This window comes from Telmatherina bonti (assembly GCF_933228915.1).
Source record: "Telmatherina bonti genome assembly, chromosome: 1".
NCBI classification, from domain to species: Eukaryota; Metazoa; Chordata; class Actinopteri; order Atheriniformes; family Telmatherinidae; genus Telmatherina; species Telmatherina bonti.
Genome location: NC_136619.1, coordinates 25,023,616 through 25,050,989, shown reverse-complemented (window position 1 = coordinate 25,050,989; position 27,374 = coordinate 25,023,616). Strand labels below are relative to the sequence as shown.

Sequence of the window (27,374 nt, the reverse complement as noted above, 5' to 3'; positions counted from 1 at the left end):
GGCATCCTTACAAAAACAGAGCTTCAGTTCCTTGAGCTTGAAGTCCATATCTAAAAAATTCACAAGACAAATTGGTTAAGAAGAGAAAATGAAGTTGACTACTTTGGTTGATTCCATAACTTTAATGTTCAGCCAGCAAATAATGCAGAATTAGTTCAACGCAATAGTAAATACAACTCTTCTTCCAGAACAATTCCAATTTGTTTGAGGTTCTCCAGAAACGTGAAGTGGTCATTATTTGGGCTATGATCTGGGGGAGATCACACCTTTACAGTCATGTTAACCCAGAGTGCAACACAGAGACTGCATGAGAAAATTGCCAGGAGTGTAACAGAGATAACCTGGTTGGACTATATACTGTGTTTTACTCAAGATGCACTGCCTGAGGTAATTGGTTTAGGGATAACATTAATTACCACATTGCTCATTAATGGATGAGGCCTTTATTGGTTTCATTGATCAGCTGGACCTGTTAGCCATCATCCTAAGCAATGGTGGATGTAACAAGCTTACATATTGGCATATCAATTAATGTAATCAATTCCTGTCTAGCAGTTGCCATTCCCCACTCTACTCCGCCCCTTACAATCGCCTCTCTTTATTTTCCCTCTATCATGTATCAAGGTGGGTGGGACAAAAGACACCAAGCCAACGTAACTGAAGACATTTCCTTTGGTTAAGCTGAGTGCAAACTGGACTGATGTCAGGGTCAAGAGTAAAAATTCCTGGCTGGTCTGTAGTAGCATTAGGTCTGTAGACTTGGAACTACATTAATTACAAATAGCTGTGCAAGCAAAGCATCACTTAGATATGTTCAAATTTATCTAAAAGTTCAGCAGAATAAAAGTAAACTGGATTTCCCCATACACACAGAAATAAAGTAATAAAAGAAGGATAATAGCTTTTTGTGCTTCAAGAAAATAGGATTTCTACACAAATGCCTCTAAACCTCTAAAACTCGAATTTAGTGGCTTTGCAAAGTAAGTTCTTATATGAAAGACAAACTTATAGTGGTAGCAAATCTGATCATGTGATTTAAAGTGGGTCTTTTTTTTTACTTTATACTCCTAAAGACAAAAAGACTACTTCCTTTTGTACTTTTTTTTAATATATTTTTTTTTAAGATCACTGCACCTTGTAAGAATCCATGATTACAACTTGGAACACTCTCTGTCATGCTTACTCAAAAGGGGGAACTGACTTCAAAAACAAGGCTGTGTATAACATGGCAAAATGGGTAGAACACCAGGAATGAATGAGAGAGTAGGGCGTGATGAGTGAGAGCACACCATGACAAAGTGGAGGGATTTACCGTTGGGCCCGCAGCACTTCATTTGCTTAATAACAGATCATTCTATAAGAAAGTGGCTTCTCAGAGGGGGATATCACCCAATGAGGATGTCTCACTTGCAGAAATCCTATTTGAAGACAACACCTTTTGAGCGCTCATCCTCCTCTACGCCTAAGACGATCAACGCGCATGACAGGCCCCATTAATATGACGCGCCGTGTAACCTTGCTCTTTCTCCTTCTCTTCCAACAGCAACAAAACTGATAGCCAAGGAGGTGGGGCATTATGTTCTGACTGCACATGTAACGGGAGGGGTGCAGTTCAATTTGAAAAGATGTCTTAAATATCCGTCTCTGAGCCATCTAATGCCACCTCTACAAAGGTAAAAAAAAAAAAAATGTGCATGGAACTGAGATGTGAATTGTAGCCCTCCTAACCAACCTGCATCTCACATTTCTAAAAAAAAAAACCCAAAAAAACCAAACGTGACTCAAGCACACTTTTTGCATCAAGAAGTGGAGTGGCTATGGATGTAGGAAAGATAATGCCATACAACTATCATCTGCCTAGGCTATATGTGTGTTTACTCCAGTGGTAACAAGTACATGCTGAGATTTCCTCTTAAGTACTCCAGGAAGATTGCACCTCCACTGAATGCCACTGCAAAACTGTAGTTTACTGGGATCTCCAAGGATGCGACATGGGCAGTATGTTGTGTCGAGAAAAAGGCCACATGTGCAGGCAGTTAGTCGGACAGCTCTTGCTAGCTCAATGCAGGACCTCCTGAAGGCCCCTGTCCCCCGAGCAGCACAGAAGTGGGCTGAGCAATTAACAATTTCATGTTGATTGCCTGAAGCATGTTTTGCTATGCTATAAAGATAATAGCATGAAGGGTGCAGCGGCAGTCCCCACTCTCCCTCCTCTAGTGTTCCTCTATAGCTTCCATTTCTCAATTCTCTCCTGTGCAATTCACATGTTGAAATGGTATGCTGCCTGCTTGCTTTATTAAAGACCCTCTTCCCTGCTTAGAGGGCACATTTAAGAAAAAAAATATATAAAGATGACTCCCTGAGGAGTAAACAGGGATGATTATTAAAGGGAAGGGGAAAACTAGAGTCTTGGTCTCCCACTGGCTTCTTGATTTGAAAGTCTAATTTAGCGACTGCTCACAACAGGCGTGCAGGTAGACAAAACAAACAGGTTCCAATTCGGAGCATGCTCAGATAGGCTGCTGGTGACAGCCCTCATCTTCCTCATTCTCGCTCCCAATATGGCATGACAGCAATCCACTCTGGCCACGAAGCTCGATGCTGTGCAACACAAAAATCTGGGTGCTATTCATGTTCAAACCAGAGGATATTAAAGACTGTCGGAACAGGGAGCACAACACAAAAAAGTACATTAGTTATGTAAAATTAAATTGGAAATGTTGACTGGTAACCAAAAGACCTAATTTTTTTAGTTGTTTATTTTATACGTTTTTTTTTTAACAGATGCATATAATTAACACACTATGGTTCCACAGTTTCCCCAAAATTACTATTTTAAGCAAAGCAGGGAAAGTTTATTTATATAGTACATATAATGTGAAAGAAAATTCAAAGTGCAAGGAAGCAGCAAGCATTGAAAAATTTTAAAATAAAATAAATAAAAACAGAAAATGCTCAGATAAAGTAGATAAACTGCATGAAACAGGAGTTAACAGTTGTTTGAAAAAGGATGTGCTTGTCTATTATTACTATAATAATGTACACTGTGCATGAAGGGATACTGGTTAACTTGCACTGATTTAGCCTAAAAAAAAAAAGTAATGGTGGACAACGGTGACAGTAAACGTTTCCCAGTCTGTTTAATAGTTTTTAAAACTCCATACTTCTGCTGATTTCTAAAAGTGGATATTTCAAGAATCTTGTAATACTGACAATGTAAAAGTGTAAAATTGTGGACCCCATAAGGGTATGAACCAAAAAGAAATAATTAATCTGAAAGAAGTGAAATTTAGGAAAATGACTTGAAATCATTATCCTTTGGAAATTAAATGAATAAATGAGTAAAAAATACTATTAATCCCCCAAGGGAAATTTTAAAAGATACAAACATTCCAAAACAACAAAACACACACTTTTCAAGTTTATGTTGTAATATAAATTTTGTTGTTGTTGTTTCTAAGTACTTCTGTGGCCTCCAGAAAGAAAGTGCATTTTTTTTATAATATGCCAGTACGGGAAAAAATTTTACTTTTTTTTTTTTTTTAAGCCAATATATATTGGTAAGTGATTGCATTAAATCTAGTAGCCTCTGTGCTCTGAAGGCCACATTATGGACAATTTGCCCCCAGGGTTATTGTTTTTACTATGTGAAAACAAACTCTAAAGACATCAGGAGTAGCCATGGACAATAGATTGCAGCCATAGCCCCTCCTGCCCTTCTGTCCTACCCTCTGCGACCCCCTCTCTCACCTCCCAGGCTTATGGTAGCCTTTCCACCCCTTGGCTGAGTGTGAAAGTCCAGCTGGCATACTGACTGTCTCAATGACTCAAAAAAGCAAACTAGAACCGCATTAAAGACCCTACATTGTTATATGGAACCAGTAATTAATTTGCATTCTGAAGAGGCAACCATACATATTCTCCATTATACACGATGAGGAGAAACATGTTTTTGTGTTAATTTATATGATATAATGTCTACCCCCTCCCAACACACAACAACACACACACACTTATAAATTGCAGTCACATCCCCCTGCTAGAAGGGGATGATAATTGCAGACGGCCAATAAATTACTGCTGCCTCCACATCAATTATAAGCATCACGTCTGGCAATGAGGAAAATGAGATCTTGTGACAAATTTCATGAGGCTTGGCTGCCCAGCAGCCTTTCTTAACATGTTACAGATAGCAATCCCTTATCTAGCCTCTGTAATGGGGAGCTACGGATAGAGAGATGGAGCTACAGCCATTTAATTAAAAAGCTGGGGGTAGGGGGTGGAGAGGTGTAATTCATTGAAAAGGCACAGGAAGGAGACAAAGCCTTTGTCTCCAATACATATTTTGCTCAATATTGTCACTCATCAGAAACAAAGTTTGTATCTCTTCTGACAACTCTAGGAGATTTTTCCCCCATTTGTGCACCCATTTCTTCACCATTTTCTCCTCTGTTTCGCTCCCTGTGCTTTCACTGTTTTTGTTATTTCCCTGGGGTCTGCTGTTTTCCCCGATGGGACAGCTACCACGTTTTTTTACGAATGACTGCAGTGGACAGACAGTGGCACTGAATGAAATGGCCGGTGCACCTAATTGTATTCCCACCTGGGGAAGGCAGGCAAGGGCGGAGGCTTCAAGAGCACAGCAATGAGGATTTATGGCAGATGGGGAGACGGCAAAATAAAACACCGAAAGGTATGGCTCTTAAATCTCATTCCCAGTGCAATATTCATTGTAGTTGCAAACGGGTGTGCTGATAGAGCACTGAATAAAAACGACTGCTGTGTTCAAATCATGGCTGTGCTCTCTACTAATATTTAACATCATTAGAAAATCATTAGAAAACCATCATAAAACCTGAGATTATGACCAGAGCATTAAACACAATGATTATTCAGTGTGTTCCTTCCCCGCTTTGGCTTGGAAATGAGATTTGCACTGCTGCGGCTATGTAGGGGAAATGTATGAATATTTTTCATAATTACTGTAACATTTGAAAAACATTGGCTTGCATGAATTACTATACTATTATGGAGTCATGTTTGTCTGCCCAAAAGCAACGTTTTCAATGAGGCTTTGCATGGGATGTCATTAATGGATATTCGTAGGGGCCTCACAAAGTTAATACCAACATTTCATCAAATTTTAACCTTACAAAGCTTTCCAGTTATACGCTAGCAAAGGCTCATGGATTAAAACAAGATGAAATAAGTGGAAAATGCTTTTTTTTCCCCCCCAACGTATTTGTATTTGCATCATCCTCATCACAATGATGGGACTCTAGATTCAAAGGTGTTGGAAGATGAGAGAGACATCCAACTGTGGTGTGCTGAAGTTTCAAAGCATTAAATAAACCGCAGTAATGCATATCATCACTTAAGGTAAACATCTAAAAACAGGAAGAAATCTTGCAAATTTGCTTTTAAGACCACAAGTAAGAGCTTATAAATCTCCTGCAATATGCTGAAGAGCTCCTCTACTTGGAGAAAAGGAGGGCAGATAGTGTCAGAGTTGAGTCTTTACTTTTTGGGATTTCTCGGCAGCCCCATTATCAACAGCAGCCATCAGCACAAAGATAAAAGATCCTAATGGAGCTGGCCCTAGTGGAGATGAAAGGTGCAGAGATGGCACACTGTTATGAATCTCTAATGCAGCCCATGTTTCTAAGGTAATGACTGACTCTCAGGCCTCTTACACAGGGATCCTTGCTCACAGCACAGGCGATAACGGTCTCCAATTCCATGTCACTACAGTAAGCAGTAAGGCGGAAACCTCGTCGCCCCTCCCCTTATTGACACTTGGAACTGTGATAAGAAGGTACACCGAGTAAAAGACACAACTTTCTGTGTCCTCTCACATTCAGACAAGGAAATGATTTAATCAGTTAAAAACAGAGGTAAGGTTAAAAATATTATTCCTTGTCATCACTGAATTTGACTTATGGTCTGTTGCTGCTCCTCAAATAATTGCAAGTCGCTGTGATAGCAAACAAAAATGGCCGATAACATAATACTGTGAAGCCACTATATGTTAAAATACACATTTTTTTTTTTTTAATTCCAGTGAGACTTTAACCTGTGCTCACTTTACTGCAGATTAAGTCTATGTGACATATTTACTTTTGGGTCAGTATGAGGCTGATGAGCATTGTGGAGTAACTTAAATGACATGACAACTAATTTTTGTTTTGTTTTAATGCAACTTGGCAGATTTTTGAGCTTTTGTCCCTTAAACTTTGTCAGCAAAAAAAGAAAAAAAAAATCATGCTCTATGAACAACAGTGAGAGGTGAAAATTCATAGAGGGTGAAGTCTTTTCTTCAGTCCCTTTCACAGAACCTAATGGATTGTGAGCACTTAATGCATTAATCAATCAATATCTCTCACTGTAGATCAGCAGCGCGACCAAGTTATGTATGACCTTTGCAACACAAAAGGACACTTAAATGCACACTAGATTGCTCCTAGGTTAGCATCTTGGGCCCAATTTTTATCACGCATGATTACACCTTGACGGGCAAAAGGCCGTAAAACAGCGCACAACATAATCTGAGGTTAGTCACTTGAACATTTGCACTTGAATTTGCTGGAGACAGACAATGACCTGAGTTTCCTCATTACTTGTCTAGAAGTCTGCTGTTCATTATTTCTACAATTTCATAAGAACTTGTATCTATGTTCTACATAATACAAAAAAAAACACTGATGTGTTTTTACCTTTGGCATTATAATCCAGTGTAAGTAGCAGGCTTGGTCACTAGGCAACATAAGAATTGCTTTGGCTTTCTCTAAGGAAATATCAAATGTTCTCTGTATTCTACCTCAAACACTAATTTCAAGATGGTCCCTATCTTTAGATAAAGATAAAAGAATAAAAAAAAAAAAGAAAAATATCTGAGTAGAAAGAAGAAATTGTTGTAAATAGTGGTTTACAAGTCAATAGTTTTACATTCAGAGTTTTTTTTTTTTTTTTAAATATTACATCGGTGTAAAGGTTCACTAAATGATATGGGTCAGTTACGTGGGAGGTATTCTTGTCCTGGATGCAGGGTAACTCATCAAAAAAGTGTTCAGGTGTATCTGTTAACATACTAAGTACATGCTATGAATTACACAACATTTTACAGACCCATTCCCCTATTCCATGCATTTGAGTTTTTGTGTGTGTAAACAAGTCAGAAATGTGGGGTGATGGTGCAAAGAGATTGGGGTGGTCATGATGAGAGGCATGTTTCTGAGAACAGAAAAGCAAAGGTGGCACATATTTAAGAAGTCACTGGATTTCGAGTCAGGCCAACAGAAAAACGACATGGAAAGAGAATATTACATCAGAATACTAAAAAACTCCTATATAGGATTTTATTTGCAAATACAATTCTATGTGAGAACTTTCTGGTGTGCAGGCATGTTTTTGAGCCCTGTCTTGAGTACTGGTGGAGCATGGAGGTAAAGCGTGGAGACAGAGTGGAACGGACAGGAGCTGACTGCAGAGTCAGAGAAAAGAGGAGCCCAGAACAAGAGCACAAACTAATGCTATTGTGATCAATGAACAATGGTCTTGAAAAGTGAAAGCATAGAGCCCTTAAACAAAGAAGCCATTGCCATTCACTCTCCCCCATCTAATTAGATTCTTTTGCCCAGTTTAACATGACAAAAAACAGCCCATTTTTCCTAATTCTAGCTGCCATGCTGGCCCCTGCACCACCTTAAATCGAGTAAGCCTCAGAGTGCAGGCCTGTCTGTTAGACTGACAACGACTTGTGACATGGATTCAAACACATCCACAGTGTTCTCTGCTCTACATCTCACACAGAAATATGTGCCCCATCTCAACTTTCCCAAGTGCTTGAAATATTCACCATATACATGAGAGGGGCTCATTTCCCAAGAAACTCCCACTCACGAGGCACTACTTTTCAGATTTGACTGAAAAATACCTGGATTTTTCTCTTCTCTTCTTTTTTTTTTTTTTTTTTTTTTAAAGTAATGATCTTCAAATAGATTTTGTCCCTATGCAGCCAGAAGTTGAGGCGTCTCCTGCAGCAAGGATACAGTGTTCTCAACAGATTACAGTAAATGTGGCTCTCTTGAGACAGCTCAGCATATGCTTCTAATAAGAAAAAGTGAAAAGAAAAATGTGGTAAAAGCACAAATGAGCTGCTAATCAAGAGGAACTCAAAGCAATTTAATCATGATTTCCAATGAGGTGTTTGCTCAACAAATGCAATTGTAATTCTGTTTTATATACACATTTGTAATATTGATTTAAGTATCCATATCAGGTTTGTCTTACATTTTAAATAAACGTTTATAAACTATCAATACTGACCCTTACGTACAACATACTTGCGCTTAACAAATTATCTTTGGTGACAACATGTTAACCCATACTCAGCTAAATAAGATTTATGAGGTTATTATTCATTGACCAAAAAACAATAGATGCCCCACTGCTATTGATCTGTAATTTTGTATCCTTTAACCAATGGATGTTTGAACCATATAGTTTATGTTTCAGAAAATGAACATAAATTCTTAACTTTTCCTTTTACCAATTGCAAATTAGTAACAACTACAAAAGCCAATGATCACTGTAAGAGAATGGCACCAGCAATTCTATCTATCTATCTATCTAGATTTTATATATATATATATATATATATATATATATATATATATATATATATATATATATATATATATATATATATATATATAAAAATATATAAATAAACACCTTTTATAGCAACTATCTAAACAACAAAAAAAATAGACATCCTTTCTTATTTGGTCATTTCCACTCTGTTGCTGAATTGACTTGAAATGTGTCTTTTTGCATGCTTAGTGAGCAAATAGTGGGGGGAAAAAAAAAACTGACCTTTGCCTGCTTCTTAAATTATGGATCATTCATCTTAATGCTTCAAATGACTAAATGTGCAGGGGGCACTTGAAGGCAGTTTGTAAGAAACAAAAACAGAGGAAGTAAATATGCTTTCCTCAAAACCATTACCCCTTCCTTGTGGATGCAAACAAAAGGAAAATGGCTTTGCATTCGCCACAGAGCACCATTTTTCTTTTTTAGCAATATAGAAAATGAGAAGTTTCTCAATAAGAGATACATTATGTGTGCCGACTTTTGCTTCAGGTCCATGGGAAGGAAGCTGTTAAACAATTTAGCTTCTACATGAAAATAAATACAGAAAAGAAAAGAACCTGGTTTTATTTTAAACTGATTATTCCATAATTGGTCAAAATCTAATTTTTGCTCTAAAACCATTTCTTCCCCTGTGTCAGTGTACATTTACATTGTAACTGACTTGTTTCTGTCTCAATTTCCCCTTGCTTAAATGTCATCCATCAGCTGGCTTCTTCGCTCAAATTGGACATCAGGAAGAACATATCTACAGCCAACTAATAAAACAGCCGCAGAGCAGCATTTCCAGCCAGACAAAGAGAGACAGCGAAGGATGGGTTATTATCTGGACCAAGAGGAACACCATAAATTTGACTGAGTCAAACAAAAACTATTTGGTCTTGGACTGTGACCAGGCAGGCAATCACACCTGCATAATTATACAGAATGACACCCATTCTTTGACAAACATTGTTTTCACAGAGTAATTACTGTCTGGAAGTAACCACCACCCAACAACACAAACTATTCTTTACTTGTTCTGCTAAACAGTTGTATTGTTTAAAAGAGATGTCTCCACATAGCCAGTGTCTTGCTTTGTCTCAGCTCAAAGAGAATATTACATGGAGAAAAAAAAAAAGGCAGGCAAAGGCCCTACAGACCTGAAGGTGCTTAGTAATCAATGGCATCCTACCATGGCATGGCTAGTGGTATCACACTCAAAGTGGTGTGAGATTTTCTGTTTGCTGCCAATATCCAGCAACAGGGATAAAGGGTGGGGGGAAATATTTGTGGAAACTAGACAAATCCAGAATAATTTCCATCTGTGGAAAATTCCCTCTAATGTCATACACCAACATACAGTAGAGCCATCCTCCCACTCATATTATCCTTTTGCGTTTTTTACCAAACTCATCCATTTCTCTTCATCCTCCCTCCTCTCACCCTCCTCAGGTGGTGTGTAGTGTACTGTCAAGCACAGCGTGAATCAATGACTGGTGCTCACGCCCACAGGTAAAGGTTAGGGAGGTTCACTATTGAATTATTTCTGCACTTCTCTCATTGCTGGCATCTGCCTGGCTGCTTTTAGTTGATGTAGTTGAGGCACTGGAGGGGACTCTCTTTTTTGCTAATGCACTGAAACATGAATGCATGTTGTGTGGATCCTGTTTGAATGTTTTTTGGTCTTAAATAATGTTCTCATCACATGTAACCAACATTACACAAATTTTTCGCATTAAGCAAACACACTCACACACTGCGCACAAGCACATTCAAGCACACCGTGTTCACTACTCATGCCTATCTATCATACAGCAGATAATGATTCACAACGTGTGTGCTTTCAGACAGCCATTGTTTTATCTGCCTTTATTCTAATGGAGCTTTCGGAGTTTGAGGGCAACATGCTGCTGGATAGGGCATTCTTTACTCTCTGGTTTTGTTTTGCTGTCAGCGAGGCTGGTCGTCTCTGCTAAACTCATCCATAGCACAGATCATGCCCTTTGATTCACCAGCTTTCTCTGGGGGGCACAAACAGCCTTATTAAAAATGGCTAAATAAAACTTTCCTGCCTCTATTCAATAGTTCTCAAACTTTACCCCCATTTCTCCTCTGATGTTGCCTATAGTAAAATTGAGCTGCCTAATTCTGACACTGAGCCAAACTATTTGCCAATGCCAAAACGCAGAAAGAAATAAAGTAGTTCAATTGTTTAACAATTTATTTGTTATGTTTCTTAGATTACCTGGCATACGCTTGCACTATAATCAATATCACCGATGAGAAATGCTGGACAGCAGGATGATTGTCTGAGCTTTGCGAGAGAGTTCAAGTAAGGATCAGGTGGGAAACTTAAGAAAAAATTAAATATTACAATAACTGCAAATTACCAGTAAGAGAGAGAGAGAGAGAGAGAGAGAGAGAGAGAGAGAGAGAGAGAGGGGAAGCCAAACAAGTGAAAAGCCAACTTTTCACCAGCATGCAGCATAGAGTATGTGCTGCATAACTTGTGCTTTACAAAGATGATGCACCCAAGCAGGTTTGACAATGAGAGACACTTTGTGATTCACCTCATGCCATGCTAAAAATAAAACTTATATAAACAGCAAGCTATACAGTATATACTCTATCAGCAGTCACATTTTGAATGAATCAGTCCTTGAAGAGCAGAAGTGTGTTTCTCCTTCATCTCATCTACCTGTGGCAGTGACATGACTGCTGCTATAATTAAACCCATCACAACCATTATGTCTCTGGCACCTAATCTATTCCCTACGTCTCTGTCTGTCTGTAACCGCAGACTTCCCGCCTGAGCCCTGACTGACACATCCTGTAGAGGCTGTGGTCACTCCGTGTGAGCGACTTGAGGGGCAGCCGGGCTACTGCATTACCTCTTTCCCCCTCCCTGCAAGCTGCTCCTGGTCATGCAATCCCGCACCTCATACCAACGATCACCACCTCTGCTCCAATATCCAGCAGCAAAGCCTCTGGGCCCGAAAATAGAACTCATTAACACGTTTAGTAAGTACAAATGAGATGACTGTCTCTTGATGGACTGTCTATCTTTTGGATCAGCTTTCAAGGAGAGTGTGTGGTAATGACAAGACAGGGGGAAACCAATATTATAATGTGCTGCCGGCCTCCTCTGAAAATGGGCTTGATGACAGGGAGAGCCTCTTGCACCCACACACAGCCTAATTTTCAGTGCAGACACCTATGTGCGTGCTCATTTATGGGTATGCGAGTTTGCAAAATAAAAACTGGTGCATATTTACACCCACATGACACAACTGACAGTGAAATCACACACAGGGCATAAAACATACAGAGCACAGACAAGGTAGTCTCAGTATGAGCAAATCGCTCCACGTAAAGATGGCACATTAACAGGTTTTTGCTGAAACTTTGCTGTGCCTGTTTTGTTCTCATGCGGTTCATTACTTTCCTGATCCTCCTCTTTTCTTTTAAATCATCTTTTTTTTTTTTTTTTTTTTACATTAATGCTGCCTCTGTTTTCTTCCAACTCAGATGAATTAGGAAGTGTGGCACACAGGAGTCATATTTTCCCCACCTTCCAGTTTGAGGGCAAAGCTAACCAGTATTTATGGAATGAAGGTTCACTCAGAAATGGGAGTAAAAAATCTGGACACCAGACATTCACATTCACAGTCTATCCCAGAATAGAGTGGTGGCTTTTTGGTCAATTTGTTATAATGGGATGAGCTAGGGAGGTTTGCAAAGGAGGAGACTTGGAGAAAAGAAAAGGCTCGTCTGTTTTACAGTAGTTTGAGCAGTAGGGTCATATGAATGCTGAAATATGACTGGAAAATCTATAAAGCCATCATTTTGGCTTTTTAATAAACGTCTAGTCTTTTGTAATATTTTCAAAATGAAAAGTAATGTATTTATGAATTTCCTGGCACGTTCTACAGACAGCAAACAATTTCCTATGCTGCCTAGATGCCCCTCGGACAGGGATTAGAAGGCAGGCGACTGACAGAGGCCTGACTGAGCTGCGGGCCCTCTGGGGCCCTGCTCATCCAGGCCTGCACAGCACTCATCCTCATATCCACTCTGCATCGCCAGGGCAATAACAGCCTTTATTAAAAGCGCATTGCAGCACTGTCTGTCCATACAACTTACTTTCAGATTGCCATAATGTGGCATGTAGAAAGGTTCTAGTGGTTAGGGGCTACAATATCCTGTTTCTGGAAAGGTTTACTTTGCATTTTAACAAGCATGAATAAAGAAAGACATTCCAGAAATGGCTACCGTCTGTTTTGCTCTTGCCTGTGGGAAGCAAAAGCTCAGACTATGGCCCTTGCATGCCATCAAAGGGTGGCCTGGATCACCTCTGATTTTACCTGGCTTTCACAGCTGTAGCTTAGCCTTATGGAGGGAATAATATCAGGCCTTACAGATATCAGTGGAGAATAACCTCATGTCAATTTGTTCCATAAAAGACAAAGCAGGGAAAAACATTAGAATCATTATTATGCATATCAAATACAATATAAAAATGTTGAAAAATTGGACGGGTGCAAATATTGTCTTCAATCACTAAATCCTAATATGATCTGCAAGGTCTTGTGCAACCCTAAAACAAATACTTTTTTTTTCCCACCATAGTTGAGTAAAGCATTTTTCCATGTTACTGTTTATGAGAGTGTCTTAAGAATTATGCATGAGGCAGAGAGGGAAGCACATGGGGAGGGAAGAGAAATGCCTCTGTTGTCAGAGCAGGCCTTGCTATTAGGTGTGTGACCCTGAAACTGCACCCCTTTTAGCGAAACAAGCCATGGATCTCATATTGGATACCACTATTATGCAGTAATTTGTATGCATCCATTTGTCTCATTTCCATTTAATAATGCACACAGCTTCCCTGCCCAGTTTCTCAAACTGGTCATTAAAAGTAATGCTGATCTAAACTGGAGGCTTAAGTTCCACTTACAAGCAGTAACGCAGCGGTAGCTAAAATAACGGTATGGCCAAAGTACAATAACCCCCTTCCAAAACAAGTCTTTGCCCTTGAAAATGTGGCTTGTATGTCCACGCAGGCAGGAGACAATAACTAGTGACTGCCCAGGTGGCCCCAGCCCCAGTCTTCGCCTTCCCAGTCTCCTCGCCTCACAGACAGGGATTTCCTCCTGCGTTGAGAGCCAAGCCGTCACAGCCCAACGATCAAGGGCCTGCCATCTGTGACTGAGGCAGATTTACAGCAGGAGCTAATCCACATTGTCAGCCCCGTTTGTTTTCCTATTCGGCCAACTTTATACACATACATAAACTACCACGTAAGACAAAATATTGAAAAATACTACTATTTTCCTCTTACTGCGACATCTTTCTCTTTTTTCCTCATCTCTCTTGGACACACAGGCGCAAAGCAAATATTTCATGTGGGAAGGAATTCACCCCTAAGTGCAATTTCACTTTGTCCTTTTTAAAGTCATGATCCCATTCTGTTATACTCAAAAAATAACTTTAGTCAATTAGATGCTTAGAAATGAGAAACCTCAATGTGTCACAGAGTAATATGCCCTGGTGAACACCATTCAAATTAAACAGGGTCATCATATGCTCGAGTGTCACTATGTGAACACCCCAAACATGCCCCCCCCCCCATCAAATTGTCCTGTATCAATTTCTAAACATGATTTCTATATACTGTTCTCTTATGTGCAAATGCAACCTATGACTTTACACTTTTCAGAAATCACCATTTACTTAACAATTAATAAAGTGTCGTACTTAAAAGTTGAGGATAGCACTGGTGCAATGGCTTAAGTCAGAGCTGGGATTTATTCAGTGATCTCTGCAGAAAGGGTAGCTGCGTGTGGCTGTGGTCCCTTTGAGACTTCCTTTGTCTCTCCATAGATAAAGGGTTAAAGAAGACAAATGGAGGTGGGGCCACAGAGCAACATGCCTAAGCAGCACATTTATATTATGAGCAAGAATTAAAACAATGCAGGCCTTTTGTCCCAGCGTTAGTCTAATTAAAAAGAAACCTAATTTCTGCTGCCCTTGCTCTCCTCAGACCTCAAGCCCAGAGGAGATTTGCAGCTCCAAATCCCTGCAGTCTAGATTTGCTGCATCTTCATAAGAAACAATAATATGCAAAATTGTAAAACATACCACATCCTGCATCCGCTAGCTTAGATTTACTCTTTTACTGCCATAGTAGCCTATTGGTCCTATGTATCTTAAGATCATGACTCAAACATAATATTGTTTCAAGTTCAGGGGGATTTCATACCACCCATCTGTGAATCGCAACATGTGTTCAATCATATTTGGAAGCTTTTTGGGTGGGACAGTAGATTTCATGTGCTTTGGGGAAAATCCAAAGCAGGATATAAACCAAGTACCTAAAATGGCAGAGAAACACGAGCGAAATCACAGCAGCAGGCGAGGAAAATTACTGTCTAGGTGACCCAGAAATCCAGGGGCAACTTTGTTTAACAAACCAGGGAATGTTCCACCACTTTAACAACTGTGCCTTAACCACAAAAAGAGCTCTGTGCCACAGAAGAGCTAGAGAGGAGGAAATTAAATATTACACTGAGAAGAACTGGTTCAGCCCAAGCTGAAGGGGTGGAGCGACAAGGTGGGTCGACACTTTCAGTGTTTTTGGATGGGGGACATGCTGAGAAAGCAGTTTTATTATAGACAAGGCTATATGTTGGACTTTTATCAATATAATAATTTTGAATTTTTGCAATCTTTTCACATAAACAAATGAAGATGTTATTGGGTCATAATCACTAATCTGTTGGAGATTTAAAAAAAAAATCCAACTAAGGCTTCTGATTAAAAAAGATAATAATAAAAAAAAAACCCAAACAATTATTTTATTTACATTATCTAAATTATTAAGGTACTAATGAAAGATGTCAGTAAGCAGGCATCATCATAAAAACGTGTGATCAGATTTTAAAAGGACATTAAAATCTAAAAAGATTCGGCTCAGGCTTTAAGTAAGCGAGGGTGAGTATAATTTGGTGAAGCTCTGCAGCAGTAACTGCTGTTGATCTGTGTGTCTGTGTGTGTAATGACACGCACAGCCCCACTGTGAGGGCACATTGCCTAACTCAGTGCTCGGATCTCTCATCCTGGCACAATCAGGCATCTAACACATGAAAGGTTAAAAAAAAGTAAAAAAGACTATTAAACATGGCATGTACAAAAAACAAAACAAAATAATTAATTTGAAAAAAAAACAAAACAAAAACAACTCTTGCTGTGTAAATAAAAAACAAAACAAAACAAAGAAAATCCCCAACCCCCATTCCTTTTAACCTAAATGGCCCTTCCTCTTGCCTTTGCATGTTCGCTTGTCCACTGTACTGTAGTCATTAACATATTTGGAGTGCAGTGAGCAGAAAGCTTAATTGTCCCTAATTGCTCAGCTAAATATGTTCTCTAATGATTTGCTTCAGATCTGTGACTGCCTTTTGCGCAATTTCCCGGCTGCTGGCTTCATTATCCCTGCCTCCTTGGAACAAAGCGTCTTCACAGACTGGCCTTTTTTTTCCTCCTACATAACACAGACAGTGAGTATGTGTGTGAGGGAAGTAATGGTTCCCTTTTGGAGGGACGCACAATAGAGACCCTTTGTCAGGGCACAGGAGTTAAAGTGATTAGAAAACCAAATCTCTACAAAGAAAGAGTGTTAATTGACCACAGCTTACTCTTCCTAATCAGTCCATAATAAATGGGCAGTAGAGGCACTTTGTTTCAGCTATGCTTCTGCTTTGTTGGTGTCTGTTTTTTGGTGTTGTTGTTGTTCTATTAGCCCCTGCTGCTGTTGTTCAGCTCCTCCTCCTCCAGCTTTAATGCTTGGTCTCAGAATGACTTTAATGGCTAAAAGGGACAGCTGCCTTTAACTGACTTTTTTGACTTTGTAGGACTCATTTGTGGAAATATCTGCACTTAATATTTGTTTTTAAAAAATACAGTCATTTTGTGTTCGTTTAATCAGTCAATGTAAAAAGTATGCTAAATGTTGCCCAAGAGAAGTAATATTAGTCAAAGAAAGTAAGTAAAACAGCAAGCTAAATAAAAGAAATGCACAAAACCACATTAGGAAAATATGTTTTTGGAGCCAGATGTCAACCATTATTATAAACAATAATTCTATGGGAAAGAAAAGGCAAAAAAAATAAACTCATGAATGTAAACAGCTCAGTTGAGACACTCATGAGTTTATGCGCAAGAGAAACAGAGTTGCTTAAGTTATAAGTGTTCATGAAAAGAAACAAAACTATGACATGTACGCATAAAGAGCTACAGGGGTGTGCTCTGACCTGTATCTGAAGTAGGGCATTTGCGGATGGTGAAAATGGAGCTGAGGTCCTCCTCCTCCTCTGGCAGGCCCTTCTGCAAACGTTGAAGCTTCCTGAGGCTCTCACTGCGTTGGTGCTTCATGGAGCGCACATGCTGGATCAGGTTAAGCTTGGCCTTGGTCGAGTAGTTACACAGCACACAATGGTAGTAGCAGGCATCACCCTCCACCGCGTTTTCGTGCTGCTGCAGGTGCTGTGGGAGGAGATGTGGAGAGAGTAGGGAACGCAGTGAAAGAGAGGAGAGAAAAAAAAAAGAAGTTATTGTAGATGGCAGATAGCTGGCTAGGCACCACCGACTCACTTTCACTCACACAGTTGGCAAATGAACAAATCAATTCCCAATCACAGCCCTGTTGTTTAACATCCAGGCCTCTTCCACTTCAGGACAACTGTTTGGACTGCACACTTGTCTGTGTGAGTGTCTGTATCAGTGGGCTAACAGGACAGGAGAGGCCAGAGAGACACGCAAATCTCAGGGGGCCCAAGGGCGGGCAGGAATCGCATCAGCCATCCTTCAGAAGGCATGGGTCTGCAGCCTCACAGACGGAAGGAAGCATTGATCCCCTTCACTCAACAGAAGCTTCCCGTCTCTGAAAAGGAAACTCCAAACATCTGCCTGTTTCACGCATGGGATACTAAATATTGATCATGGCGAGTTAAATCCTCGCTCTCATAAAGAAAAAGAGGCAAAGCCAGCCTGTGGTGAGGCAGGAGGGGGACTGAGTGCATTCTGAGAGAAAATGGAACATTCCACAACAGGAGGACAGCCTTCAGAGGACAGAAAATCAGCATCAGTATTGACCCATCAACTCCAGTGCTTCCTCCAAGACTGAACAGCATGCCTAGACCAGCCTTCGGCCCACCCTCTGTAATGTCACAGCATGCGTAACACCCCATAGTGACACTATGCCACCACAGCCTCTATACACACCACCAACCTCCAGTCTAATTACCTCCTGCATGGCTCAATCAATGATGCAAGGCCAACACAATATGGCTCGGCCTGGTGTGAGCAACATAGTTATTGACCATTATCCTAAAGCATCACACTGAAGCATGTATGCAATAAAAGCAACACACTCAGTATGGCCACTCGTCTCCTGCCTGTCATTTTGCTGCTCTTGTATCAAATTCATCGGTCTCGATGTGGATTTATGTGGCAATGATCAATGTCAATCAGCAAAAGTTTTCCTCTTTCCCCTCTAATCCTTCTCACCCCTGTGTCTCCCATGAGGCATGCAGAGAAGGCTAAAAATCCATGGTAAAGTCAAGCATGTTATAAAATCATATATTTGTATGAACATAAATACTTGAAATACTTGCAATATTTGATATATCATATATTTATTCACATTATAAACAAAAAAAAAAGAAAATTAACCAAAAAGTGGCTTTGTTGAAATCATTTATGAATGATAAATGCTTGTAACTAAATAAAAAAAAAAAAAAATAAGAAAAGCTTCTCTTTGTTTTTTAACAAAGCAGTTTTACAATGTAATTGTAAGAATAGAAATCCTCTGACTTCATGTTGCATGGACATCCGTCTTTCACATATCAAATCAGGAAATGCTACCATTTGTTGGGAAGAAACAACTATCCCTTCTTACAGTAGATGGCCCGTTTGGCTGGCTGGAGGATTTAAAAGAAATGGAAACATTACACATTTAACCACATTACGTTGAAATCAGGTGTTGACAGCCCAGTGAAAAAAAAGTCATAACAATATTATGCCTCCCTAAAATGCTCTTGTCCCTTTCTCCTAATGTTTAATTTTCTGGCAATATTGTAATATTGCCATGGGGTTTTCTGAGCTATTGTGTTTCATTCTCTTAGGTTTCACATTTCTCACTTCTACACCTAAAATGTGCATTAAGAGACACCGCTTCCAGGAAAAGGAATAGGAGTTTTTTTTTTTCCTCTTTGTGAGCCCCACAGCTCAGTGTAATAGAGTTATTAGGTGATTGTAAAAAGCTCTGTGTGCTCTCCTTTCTCGCCTCGTTTTAAGCCATCCATGATGTCATGAATAGGTGTTGCTGGATATTGTGGGGGCCCTCCTCCTTCTCCTACTTTTCCTCTGTGCACAAATATTGCATCAGAACTAAGGTAGAGAGAAATCTGAGAGACAGATTCAGTTATAGATGACAGCAAATCAATCAAATTGCTTTTAGCCAGAGCAGATGTCTTGAATTAAAAAAATAAAGAGTTGCTGCTGCAAATGACTCAAGGCTCCAAAATTCTACAAGAAGACAAGTTTTAAAAAATGACAGCACCTGACTAAAACTTCAAAGCTGTCTCATGAGGTAGAAAAAAAAATCCTGGGAGTTTTATAGTTTCCCATAAAAAGCACAGGGTTTATATAGGAGTGAACTCAAGACTGCCTGCCCCAGAATCGACCATAATTCACTATAAACCTGGCTGGCCAGGCAGATGGCCTCAGCAGGGCCAGAAGTGGCCTGCCCCAGTGCTTGTAGCTCTGTCTACTATGTCAAACGGTTACACCTGTAAACCAACACTTTCACCATCTCTGCACTGGCCATGACCCAAAGCAGTCAGGGGCATTTTAGAGTCAGTGGAAAAGGAAGGAGATCAAACCAATGAAGAGCAAAGTGGTCCCTGCTCATTTAGAATTCCAAAGAATGAGACTGCGCCAAAATTGCACAGTGCATAAGAGAACAGCGCAGAGAACAACAACCACTCTGATCATCACACACACACAAACTTTCTCTAACATTGATTCTCACTGGATTGCTTAAATTATCCATGCGAGAGATTCCTCGGATCACATCTAAAAGCACAAACATAGATTGGACACAGTATTCTCAGGGGTTAGCGCCTTTCCTGGTTCACACACACACACACACACACACACACACACACACTTTGAATATGAAACATAATAATGCATGAGACAGGGCTTGTGTCTGTTTCCTATGAACCTGCAATGAAGCCCCTGGTTGATAAATCACCTCCAACTGGAGTGTAGGAATTTGGCGGCTTAATAAAAAAGTCATGTTGGGCTAGGAGGAGTAAGTCTGCCTGGCTCTGGGGTCTCTAACCGCCCTATCAAGGCCCCAATAGGAGGGGAGCTGTGGAGCATAAAGGGGGAAAGCTGCCTGGGTCAGTAGCATGGTTTCAATACCACTGAACTGTCTGGGAATTTACAGCACTTCTATAGTAGATTCAGCTGAGCAAGTTCATGTGTGTGACCACTTTTAATGCAGCGATGTAGTCCGCAGTAGGGAGACGTGCTGTGTGCATGTGAATACACTGTGTGGGGTCTGTTTTAACGGGTGTGTTTATAAAGTTGATTGTAAATATCCATGAACTTAACTCATAGTGTAATACTGCAATTTTTTTTTAAATGCAGAGAAAACAAAATAAATGAAGCAGCTCATGTGATATTACAGTTTTTAAATAACCTTAATTGCACTTAATTTTTCATACACTTCTTAAAAACACACAGTGAGGAAAGGTCCAGTACTGAGCTCTGTTTTATAGTGTGCTGGTATTCATCGTGTAAAAACTGCTGTTGTGGCTTTTCAAGCCTCACTCTTGGATGGAGGACCTCCTCTCCTGCTGTGGAGGCTGAAGCGGTGCTCTGTGCTTTTTCAGGTAAAGAGGGGCAGGGGTGGTGTGGGCATCACCCCATCTTCTCTCTCACAACACTACACTGCACCTTGCCCTCTGAGTGGGCAAAACATGCCGGTATCAGTTTCACCACCCACCCAGAGCACAGCATACATCTGCATTTCCATCCACTTAAATGCAAAGTAAAAGTGCACCTTTAACATAAAACAGTGAAGTTGCTGAGAGAGTCCAGCTAGCACAAGATGGAGGTGGGTATTACTGGAAGAGTAGAAGGGAGAAAGAAAGCCAGTAATTTCACATAATGGCTCCCAAAGGAGCCATATAATTCATCATGTACTCGTAACAAACACATACAAAAGTATAGACAAAAACAACATAAAAAATGTACACACAACAACAAATACATGTTTTCTCACACACCAATGGAACCACATGCCATTATGATCATACCCTAATTTCCACCATTAAATGTGGCAGCACTGTTAATACAAATTTAATGCATTAAAACAGATGACTATCTTTGAGCTGAATAGCTATCAATTCCAAGAGGGCTGCCAAATTCTCTCTATGAGAACCAGTGAGTATCTGTCTGGACATTTCTTTGAAACTGTCTCAACACCAAAAGCTCTTTTCTGTGTGTGTGTGTGTGTGTGTGTGTGTGTGTGTGTGTGTGTGTTTACATACTTTGTGAGAGGTGAACATGGTTTAGCAATCTGAAACTCACACCTAAAACCATGCAATGCAATGCAACAGTGCAGATCTATGAAAAGATCATTTCTCTCAATCACAAAGCAGCTGGTCAGGTTTTGACTTCCTGCCCTGTGAAGTGTAACAAAAGTTACACAGAACCTTTGTTATTCAACCATAATAAGGTCACAGAAGCAATTATAACCAATACGGTAACTGTATTTTATTTAAGCTAGTGTACCTTTTAGTTTCAAAAACTCTTGGAGACCAGACAAAGAGGAAATACCCCTGGGCAACTCACTGTGTGACAACTCTGGTCATTGTAGTCTTATGCTGCTGTATATTTGGTCTGACAGAGAACACTTGAGAAATGTGGCTGTCCAATTGCTATCCAATTCTGAAACTTTGTAATCAAAATACAATTAAATTTAAAGGTAGATTGCTTTAATGATATGGTGTAAGACGAGGTTTATGACCAACATAGAATGAAAACACTGGAAGACAATGACCCATGTCATCCCAGAAGCAATGCATTTGTTCATGTACCGACATTTGTTGGAAACTTGACTCTCATAAATCTACACTCTGGGATTCCCCTGGAACATAAGCAGGTTATTTAGCAAAGCAGAGTGGCTGAAGTCAATGAATGTTTGCAGTTTTGGCCTGTGATGCTCAATCTGCCAGCAGCATGAACAACAGCTCCAACCACAGAGGCCCCTACTGAGTGCCAAGTGTGGTGGCTGCTTTGAATTAGCCACTGCAAGTTACAACATGCCTAAAAGTTAGGTTGAAGCTTAAGGGGACTGTACTCTGGCGCAAACTGCGTACCTACCGCTTCCTGAACCTCATCCCCGCCTGCGTCCTTTCTTTCCCTTTGCTCTGTAATTGCTGCCACCCCTTGACTGCATCCTGTCCCACTGACTCAAAGCCATAATGTGCTTTGTTGCTTCCCTCTGCTTTGCTGTAGAAATGATCCATTACTATCAGTGGAAAAAAAAAAAAAAAGATAGGTTGTCCCTGGGAGGGAAGCGAGAAACAAAGTGGACCTCTGTATCTCAAGGAAAGGTAGAAAGGTAAAGATGGATCACTGTAGGTGTCCTTGGAGAGGATTACTTAACATTGGTCTATGAAACAAAGTAGCTTGGGAGGGGATATGTAGACACTTAAAGACAATATAGCTACTGGGGCTCCACGCCCACCACTCTTCCATACTTTTACATTAAATAGAGCAATAATTATTGAATTCCGTTTGAATGAGTAAGATGCAAGAAAGTAAACAATGAGAACATAATTGCAGATGGAAAGCAATCAATGCAGGCAGTCATTTGGGCCATGTTGATTGTGTAGGCTCTTGCATGTGCTCTGTGTGCACAAAAGTGTGTACTTTTGTGCCTTCATTGCAAATCTAAGATGAGCAAAGGGTAGTGTGTGCTGTGACAAGGAGCTGAGTAATACACTCTCCACACATGCACACACAAAACTCAAGTGTGGTAATCCCTCCTTCAATAATGACCCAGGGCTCTAAACAATAGCTCTCAATCAGCTGATCAATGCATCCACATAATTCATGTGCAACTCACTGTCTTTGAAAGGGAGGAGGGGGGGGGGGGGGGGGGGCGGTATGCAAGCAGGCGGTTGAGAGATCAATGCCCTGTGTGGTGATAACGAGTCTGGGCCTATGCCCACAGGAGCCCCACGTTGGCGTCCAGGGTCTCTTTCATTAGGAGCGTTTGGATAAGCATGGTTATACATACATAATGTGCACTTCTAATCCTAGTCAGATAAACACATTTCTGCCCTTTTTAATGAGCCGGGGCCTGCTTTTGTGACACACAGCAATGACTCTAAAACTGGCAGGAAATGATGTCAGTGCCCAAATGAAAGAGGAAAAGAGAGTGAGAAAGAGAGAAAGAAAGAGAGAGTAAAGCAAATTAACAGCAAGCTGTTGGCCTTCTCTTTCAGTAGCTAATTAACAGCTTAACCTCCTGGAGCTTTTATGAAAGCCATGCTGGGTGGAGCTTGCCAAAACTGCAGTACAATAAGTGTACCTGCAGGAGGCGAGAGCAGGGTGGAGCCATGGGGTACCCAAACAACTGTTACAGCCACTTGATGACATGTGTACTGGCAAGGTACCATCTGGAAGCTGAAAAGGGCAAATCAGGACCTGCCCTGGCCCTACTCTTTATTACCGGGAGTAGAGTGTCAACATAACAACCATCCATTTTGGACAGCAGTGATGATAACCGTTTGAACAGGGGCTGGAGAAAGAACATTTTTTGGGGGGTATTTTGATTTGAGTAAATAATGAGGTACACTAAAGATGTTTTGAGCATCAATAACAGTTCATTTTTATTTTATAGTCAGTACAACAGCAATAGCAACTAGTGGCATTAGGGAGAAAGCAACCATTTCTGGGTTGAAACAAGTTATTGAACTGTGCCAATGTTGCCAGAAACAGATCATCTGAAATGAGAATATGACTATCAAAACTCCAAAATAAAAACAGATCAAATTTTCTTTACAAACACAAAGAAACGAGTCACACTGTTGGGATGGATGCACTTGCTTTGAAAACCCTGATTACAAATCTAATGCCTCAAACGTCCAGTTTTCCAATATCCTTCACAAACAAAGATGGCATCAGCCAGAGGGCACCAGAATTTAACTACAAACCACTCCCTGTCTTCAGGCTATGAAATGAGGCCAATACAAAAATGTTCTACTTATGTGAGTATCAACCTTCTTCCTTGTTTTCAGTGAGGAGTAAGTATTTGCCATGCAAACTGCAGGAATACCAGCTGGAGTTTAGCTACAGGCAATTAAACTTATCAAATGGGATTTTTATTCCATTAGGTTTAGAAGACAATCATTGTCATATACGACATAAACTGTCTGATATCAGAGCAATGACATAGAAACGTTTACGTAAGCATGTGTGCACACTAAAAGAATGAGATGACTGACTCAGCGGTACTGTAGGCCAGTGATGTGTCAGTAGGTTGAAGAGAATGGCAGTGCTAGAGCCACGTCACGTACAAGAGTCTCCTACACCTCACCGCTTCTCATTTGTCACTTGTCAGCCAGACAACCGCAGCAGAGCCTTGCAGAGGTGTGTAGGATGTGAGAAGTAGAAAACTTGTTGGATGGAGATGAAGAATGAAACAGAGACTGAAACAGTGGAAGGGAATGAGCACTGTTAAGTATTACTAAGGGAGATGGGAGGGTGTTGGATTAAGATACAAGCAAACACAACTTGTAATGATTAATGCAGTCAGTGAGAATTATATTCAGAGCAGGAACATTACACAAACACAATTAGTTCTCAAGAAGAAATATCACGTTCTGCAGTGAATGCAGATTTGTGGCCACATAATTCTGAGAGAACAGCCAACTGAGACCACGGCCTACAGTTCTAATACAGATTATTCTTTATGTTGCCATCAGAAGTGTCCCATTGATAGTTTTATACTCATCCACGTTTGTTACGGTGACAGAGAAAAGACCTTAACCTTTTCCACAACAGTAGGACTAACCTCAAGTTGTGCTTACTGTAGCACAGGTGTGCACACATTCTTCGTCCTTAAGCTTTTGTCACTAGCCAAACTCCACTTTTACACCAACAACGACAGAGAAAAGACATAGAATCCAGTCTCCTCAGGCTTGTATTATCTAGCTCTCACCCCTGGCGTTCTCAGTTTGGTAGTGTAAATATTTCATTAACACATAATTGGTTGCAGCTTCAGGCTATGCAATAAGGCCGTGATAGCTGTAACACTGTATGTTTTCTGACTATCGAGTATCCTTTTTTTTTTAATGTAAAATTCATAGAAATGTGTTTGGGGGAGCGGGTGTTTGAGATCTCATAAAGGGAAATGTTTAGTTTTTCATGCACTGCCCTCAAACAGCCTCGCTAGAGACACCAGCTAATTAAGAACAGTGATGATGTGCTCAGCCAGTGTCAATATTTAACCCAGTCTTACGCAGCTATCTTTATTAGCAGCTCTGCACTGACAAAAGGAGCAATATGGCCTATGAGAGGTTCTCTTCTTAAAATGGAAATTAATGAGTGGGGTTGAGTGGAGGTGAAAATACAGTATAGGTCTATATGTGGGCTTATTTTCACGGAACATGGAGTATGTTGATGGAATGAAACTGCTGTTGAGGGTTCTTCAAGCAAACACCCACTTGTTTCACCTGTCAGCTCTTCTACACCTAGCAGCTAAAACATAACAGCATAAATGTGCAAAGCATTGATATTTCAGTTCAGCTAAACAAGTAGAAGTAAACTGAAAAAAAGGCTTTATACCTTAGCTGCTGCAAGCAATATAACTACTTTTCATGATTTCAAGACATTTGAAACACATCTTCCATACATCTTTTTCGTTCTTTAATGAGAATTCTTCAAGCTATTAAGAGCCTTTAATTAGAAGTATTTTTTGCTGTAAAATACGCTGTATTTTTCTTAACCTATGCTCCTAGAGTGGTTTTGAAATAAAAAAAAAAATGCTCGTGCACCTGTAGGAAGTACCCCCCTCCCCCCACTTCCTATAGGCATACTAGCACCGTCAGGAAAACATAAGGCCTTGCTAACACTGATTTCTAGAGGAGACCTTTGTGCCTGCTTATTAGCTTAAAAAAACAAAAAACAAAACACACACAACTGTACTACATAAAAAGATACTCAAAGAGCTCATTGATCACAGTGATCAATTGAAGATGAATAACCTAAACTGTCATCATTCCCACTGCAGCATAATTGCTGCTGAGATATAGCTGTCACCACCAAAAATCAAACAAACTCCAGACTAATTGGAAGAGGCCTATTGCTATGTTCATGCTGGCAAAAAGCATTAGAAGCCCCAGAAAGACTCGATGATGAACGGTCACTGGACCTTCCCAAAATAACTCCTCGTGCCATTAGCCAGTGTCACTGTGGAGGTCATTGTGTTGGCTTCAGGGACATGAAATACAGGCCATAACAAGCTAAAAGAAGAAGTTTGCATCCCTTTCTGTGAAACTTGTCCAGTTTTTAAATCCAATTCATCCTTGCATTTATGGATAAATTTAATTTTGGTGTATTTTAGAACATTTAGCAGAACATTTAATGTTGATCTGTGTTCAGCTGGTCATCATCCACTTCCACAGCAGCACACAACAAAGTCACCTGGAAAATGGGTAAAGTCGTGAGGCAGGGCTGATAAAACAGATCTCATAGGGTGGCATAAAAGCCAGGCTGCTCCAACTTTCCACACCATATACACTCAATCATGGAAAAATTCTGAAACTATACTTCAAAGACTACCACTTCTCCCCTACCTGTTTATTGATTAGGTAGAGCTCTTGTTCAGTAATTGTGCTGTAAATCAAGCATGGTGAGCACTAATCTCAACCCCGGGAGGAAAGTGTTAAGGTAAAACCTGCTGAAAAGTGCATAATTATGGCACTGTGTTCAGCCAGAGGAGAGGATATACTCCTCCCTCTCACATTTCTCACTTACTGCCTGCCTGCGCAACCAGAGGCAGCAGGGAAAGGGGTTGGCAGAAGAGCAACGGGAAGTGTATACAGTTTCTAACTACCTCTCGCTCCCTCCCCTACTCTTTCAATCCTTCTCCCTCTAAAAGCATTCCCAACCAAAGCGCCGGGGGCGCCATGCTTGTAAAGAAACCACAGCCTTTTGAGTGCCTCTTGTATTTACAAACGGAGGCATGTTGGAATCAAAGGCATTACCACATGACATAACACATTAAACAGCTGGCAGATTGAGAATTTATATACTGAATAGATAGTGACTGGGGTAAACAGGAGCAGGAGAAGTTTAGCTAGCTATATGTGATATGAGAGCCAAACTTACCTAAACCAGAGTACAGTAAAGAAGTCAGCTGCAGCAGCTCCCTCTTTTCCCTTGCTTTGCCTCCCCTCTTAACACACAGCTTGGGCTATACTCCAGGTGGAGACAGCTATCACTTTCCTTTCCCATCAACTTCCTGTTCCTCTTGTCTCTCCGCCCCCCTTTTCTCTCCACTCTCTCACTCCCAGCTGCTTAACTTTTTTTTGCCTGTTCTATTTTTTAAGTAATACAAAGCTGTGTCTCTTCCCCCCGTTTTCAGAAACTGCAACTAG

General features: G+C 40.4%; 1 protein-coding gene across 1 annotated transcript in view; it reads right to left on the bottom strand.

Moving 5' to 3' along the window:
- The window catches only part of zfhx3b (zinc finger homeobox 3b), a gene marked incomplete at its 3' end in the record, with an annotated part of 126,893 nt that overhangs the window by 35,925 nt on the left and 63,594 nt on the right, over positions 1-27,374 (bottom strand). Inside the window, exon 5 of the mRNA XM_079241179.1 lies at positions 16,941-17,172. Within this exon, the coding sequence (XP_079097305.1) occupies positions 16,941-17,172 (232 nt within the window). The remainder of the gene's footprint in view (positions 1-16,940; positions 17,173-27,374) is intronic.